At 35.8% G+C, this 5,829-nt stretch overlaps 1 protein-coding gene across 1 annotated transcript in view; it reads left to right on the forward strand.

Annotated features, from left to right (window-relative positions):
- The window catches only part of LOC104165382 (extended synaptotagmin-2), a gene marked incomplete at both ends in the record, with an annotated part of 43,644 nt that overhangs the window by 25,483 nt on the left and 12,332 nt on the right, over positions 1–5,829 (forward strand). Inside the window, 3 exons of the mRNA XM_009704994.1 lie at positions 3,557–3,677; positions 4,286–4,462; positions 4,881–4,963. Coding sequence (XP_009703296.1) covers positions 3,557–3,677; positions 4,286–4,462; positions 4,881–4,963 — 381 coding nt within the window. The remainder of the gene's footprint in view (positions 1–3,556; positions 3,678–4,285; positions 4,463–4,880; positions 4,964–5,829) is intronic.

A 5,829-nucleotide genomic window follows, 5' to 3' on the forward strand; every position in this document is an offset into this window, starting at 1 on the left:
CTACAAGTGAAAGTACATCAAAAAATATATCTAGTAGGTCTTGTTAAAAACATTTTGAAAAGATAATTTTTAATCTGCTTTTTTTTAGTCTTCTTGGCCTTTCCAGAATCTTGTGAATTTCCTATCTTCCATCTCCTAGGACATCAGAAAGACGAAGAGCCTTATTTTTCACGCCAGTGGGTTCACAACATCTTGACTCATGGCTTTATATGCTGATACATCTCCAGTTGCTTGTGTAATGTTAGTTAGAAATACCTTAAGACAGTAATCAAATTAAAAAAACTTTCTAATCTCTTCAAGTACTTACTTTTAAAGCTGTCAGTTTATTATGTGAAGATGAAATGGAGTACAAAAATACTGACCATATATAGCTAGAAAAAATGCTTGGCTTATTCAGAGCTTTTCAACATAGTACATGATAAAATCCCAAAGAAAAAAGCAGACCTGGAGGTGAAAACCAAGCTGCTTTGAATCATTGCAATCCTGATAAGGTTAAATCCATGAATATATTCATAATTATCAAGTTGTAATAGTTACCCAGGGGCTTTTTAATATTGAGACAATGGCTAAGGAGATAATGGCGGATCTGATACACACTTGGATTTTGTGACTAGTCCTTTTATTGTATCCATACTCTCAAGAGTTGGCTGACTCCAGAATTATTTTTTTATTGTTTAAAAACAAAGAGTTTGAATTTAGGTATTAAATTAATCCTGTAGTGCTCAGTTGCGTGACTGAAACAGTTTTTGCTTTACTTAGACATGTAAAGCCATTGCATGGAATCCCAGCTGAACAGTTTGAAATTAGAACTTGCATTAAGTAGGTTAATGGCTGCAAGAATTGCTTATGTTTCAAGCCTGCTTAAGACTGCCTCCGAGGAAAGAGGTTTTCTTGATAAGTGAGGAAATGGCTTCCAAAATACAGCTCCTGAGTAATAATTTGCTCTTTTGACGTAACACTAATAAATTTACATTTAGTACTTAAGCTTGCTAGGCTCCTGAGATTCATATCACACTACATATTTTCCTGGCTGCAAACACAAAACTTCAGATGTAAACAAAGTCTCACTAAGTATCTCAAGTTTATGGTTTCCAGAGCAACCAAGCTTGGCCACATATGCATAAAATGGTGCCATCTAGATGTGGTATAGTTTCTATAGTAACTGTAACTGAGGTGACTCATTTTCTGCCTTGCCAAGAGATTTCTTCAGTGCTGTATTTGTTTTTCTTATCTGTATAGATAGATTGTATATTTTGGTATGACAGCTTGACATATGGTTGTTGTTATGAACAATGATGAACAAGAGATTGCTGCCGCCACAGGTACCTTTTTTGTCCTACGGCTGTTGGCTGCACACTAAACTACTTATTTGTACTCTGTTTGCAAATGTCGTCTTCTAAATTAATTTCTACATTTGCTGCTGGAAGCTTCCCTGTCAGCTGTTAACAACTTCCATTGCTCTTCCTATATGACTCCACAAGGAGAAGGACGCAAAAGTAATTAATATTCCACCATTAGTATAGCTTAGAGAGGACTGGAGTTAAAATCTGTGTGCAAGGAGGAGCCAGGCTGTGAGAATACTCAAGTGCTGTCAGAAGGGAATGTGGATGATGGGAAGATAAATTACGTTATGGTTGCTTGAGATATAGTAAAAACACTCTATGCAGAGATGTGCTGTCTCTGCAGTACGAGTAAAGATGACGCAGGAAAAATGCATAGCTGCTTATTCTGTCTAACAAAATAGTGGGTTCTATTTCTTGGCTTATTTTAGAGAAAGCTTGGCATATGTAAGTTGAAAACTTGATGTTTAGCAAAGTGGAACTGAAAAAGTTTGAAAAGCAATGTATGTTACAATGATGACTAAGGGAAGCTACTTATTTTAAATTAACATGATTGTTTTCTTGTAGTAGTTGTCTTAAGAATTACTGAAACTATAAATTTGTAGGGTTCAGTGTTCATGTAGGATAAAAATCTTTGTAAATATGATTGGATAAGCTCTGCAAGAAAGGAAGGGGAATGAAGACTCCTCTTTAGGACAGATGTGAATTAGCTCACAGAAATGGAGAGGAAACTTTTCCTGTGAGCAATATCTTAACGTTGTCCACTGTTGCCTCTTTCAGAGAATAAACAGAGGTCTGCACAGACCTGTCCATTGATCTTGATGCAGCCTTGAGTTTCTTCTGTTCCTGTTGTACTGGATGCCATTAAAAAGCCAGCCATGTTCTGTCATGTATCATAGTTCATCTGGATTTACAGTAGAAGTGGGCAGCCAAGGAAATGCAGGCTGTACAGGTTGCAAAACTCTGGCATGAAAGATCAGGGTGAATTTGAAATGGGCCAGATTGTATTTAGTGGGTTAATTCTGTTACCCATCTGTGCCATAATATATTTATTGCTTACCATGATTTTTTCTTCCCAAATGAAAATGTAATATGTATTACATTTCACTGCAGCTTTTCTGTTTTTACAAATATGCTAGCTGCTGAGTCAGAGCTACTCCCAACTGCAGATTCAGTCTGAGAAAAACTTCACAAGGTGATTACACACAAGTGCTTCGTCTGAAAAATGTTCTAAGTAATCAAACATCTGCATCTAAATTTCATAGAGACTGTAAAAGGAGAATCATAAAGTGTGTTTAGGAGGAAGAAACCGCTCATCCCTGAAGCAGCTCCACCAGCTTTAGCAAGAGAGCACTTGCAGTTCAGAATATCTCAAGTATTTGTATAACTTTCTCTCTGAACCTTTGTACATACCCCTAAAATCTTCCTGGATACTTGTCTTCCGTGGTGAATTGTACCACTCCAGTTTTTCCTTTTTGCCAGTGCAGACAGTGTGTGTAACCAGTGGTGTTGATCTGACAATGTACTGATTTGTTGTCTGTTCAGACCCAAACTGGGTGAACTCATAGCTTAGGAAATCTTCTTCTTTTCTGTGTTTGTGGAGGGGTATGGTGTTGGGTTTTTTTAAATGATTCATAACCAACGTGATTGTACTGCCACTCCCCTTTTGCCAGAACAAAACCTGTTTTGCTTCCCTAGGCTATATTTTACTCAGCCACGAGCGTGTTTTCTTTGTGTTTCTGTTGTAAATGATGGTCCTCCCAGCTCAAGAGGACAACTTGTTTCATAACAATACAGGAATAGTTAGCCAAACTTTCAGGGACAGTTAAATTGTTATTGAAATACAAAAGTAGATTAACAGTTAACATCTGCTTGGTTATATGCAATACAGGCAAGAAAACTTATGCAAGAGCTTTTTACCCGGGATGGCTTTAGAAGGCGGGGGTGAGGGGGGAACTTGGCGGTGGCAGGAAAATGAGAACTTTATATTCATCTCTGTGGTTTCTGCTATTCGGTGTCAGCTGCTTCCACCTGGTGGCCATTTTGGCAAGAATCCTTTATTTTAATAAAAGTGTTAAAAAACAGATGTCTCTTCTACCCCCAAAAAAGGCAAATATTTTCTCCATTTAGGTTGTTAAGCAGCCAAAGGAGTATATTAGAGTGACATAGCGTGTTTAATTCTCATGAAGTAACTGAGGATTATTTTCTTCCAACAGTGGCTTATCAGATACAATAATATTGGATATAATATCCAACTACCTGGTCCTTCCAAACAGAATTACAGTCCCCCTTGTCAGCGAAGTGCAGATTGCTCAGTTGCGGTTTCCTATACCAAAAGTAAGCATGTTTCTTTTAATAATTTGGCATTTAGTTTTTTCTGTACTAGTAACTGTTAAAGGTATGCACATCTATGTGAATTTCTAAATACAGTTACTGCAGTAGTACAAGTTACTGTGCATCCAGTCACTTAAAATAATTGATTTAATTTATAAATAATTTCTGTGGAGTTAGTCTTTCATAATAATGCCAAGAAGGGATTTTTGTTTTGCTAGCATCTTAAACATATTACTTGCTAAAATATAGTTCAACTGTATAGACTAAAAATTAAGTAGCATATGTTTTATATTATCACTCTAAATTGTTGTTAGCACTCTTCACTTCAAGGTTGTTACTATTTATTGCTACTCACTTCCAGTAGCATGGCATTTCTTGATACAACTGGCATGTTTCTGTTTGTTGATGGCACTTTTTCTTTACAGGAATCTCTTGAGTGCTAGGTCTGCTGTGTACGTGGATCATCATTGATATCCCTCCATTTACAGTGTGTCCAAACTAAGTTTCATGTTAAGGAAATCGCAATGGAAATCATAAAACATATATTGCATAAATTGTGATGACATGGAAGCTTTCTGATTACCACATAAACTCATATTTTCCTTTTTCAGGGTGTTCTAAGGATACACTTTATTGAAGCTCAAGACCTGGAGGGGAAAGATACTTACCTAAAAGGGATTGTCAAAGGAAAGTCAGATCCTTATGGAATCATCCGTGTGGGCAACCAGATTTTCCAAAGCAAGGTCATCAAAGAAAATCTCAATCCAAAATGGAATGAAGTTTATGAGGTATAACCAATAAAAATACCTTGTTGTACATTCTGCAAAGTTATCTTTTAAAGTTTGTTTTGTTAAGGAAGATACTCTGAGGACTTCCTTGAGAAGCTTCTTGATGTTTCCTTCTAAAAGCCCAACGTTCTGTAACAAAACAGAAATTCTCCATTGATGTATATACTTTCTTTTGTCTAGACTAAACATCAGTAATTCTGAAAAGCAGTTTAGTCTCTTAAAGCCAACAGTAGGAAATCGCATCTGAAAAGCTCTTATACTTGCTCTACTCATTAAATGACATCTTTTTTTAAAGCATTTGCTTATTGATGTTTTTTAATACACAAAGGCACTTCATTTCAATGTTTTACTGTTACTATGCCATTTAACAAAGCTAGTTAGTTTTACCATTGACAGTGCCATCTTACTGTACTTCCAGGCTTTAGTATATGAACATCCAGGACAGGAGCTAGAGATTGAGCTCTTTGATGAAGATCCAGATAAAGATGACTTCCTGGGAAGGTAAATGTTACAGAGAATATGTTTGTAGGTATTGAAAAGAGATTAGATTAAATATTTTAATGTAGTCTTTTTTTTCTTTTTCTTTTTGCATTTTATTGCAGTTGTAGTTCTGCTATATTACTGTATTTATAAATCAATTATCTTTTCGAAATGATGGTAGTAAGTAGTTCCCCAATTCCTTCATATATGTAAATATATATATAAGAATGTGCTTGTGTGTGCATATATGCATCTATATGTTTACATTTTTTTTTAAAAAAATAAGGTAAGTCTTATGGGTACCCAGAAAAAAAAAGGTTGTGTTTTGGTTTTTTAGGAATTGTACCCTACCTGCTTTAATGTTTGTAGGCTAGCACTAAGTCTTAATTATTTCTTCAGGCAAAGTTAATATAGCTTTGTAACTGTGTATCTTCTTCATCTTCATAGTTTTTAAAAGGCTATCTCACAGTTTATTTTTCTCTGAGAGCTGATCTTAACTATTTTATTAAAGAAAAAATTTTGCTGTAATGCTTTCACAAACATTTCACAAACAAACTCTTGGATTCCATAGGCCTACCTTTAGTATTTACCCATAAACATTCAGGGTTTTAGTCAGCTTCTTTCTCCAGTAATTTGTCACCTTTATTTCTTGCAGAGTTTTGGAGCTTCCCATTGTTGCTTTCCATACAGAGTAGAACTCCCTTATCTTTCCAGCTCCTTCTCTCTTAACAGGAGCAACAGTACCTACTTCTCTTCTCATTAAAATAAAGAAGTAGGTAGTACAAAGCCTTCTTTTCTTTGCGCTTCCCTAATCTACAGTGAAGTGGGGGGGGGGGGAAGTGGCATAATGTGTACATGTGTACATCAGTAATAATGAAATAAAAACA

Source organism: Cariama cristata, unplaced genomic scaffold (genome assembly GCF_000690535.1).
Source record: "Cariama cristata isolate BGI_N322 unplaced genomic scaffold, ASM69053v1 scaffold3660, whole genome shotgun sequence".
NCBI lineage: Eukaryota > Metazoa > Chordata > Aves > Cariamiformes > Cariamidae > Cariama > Cariama cristata.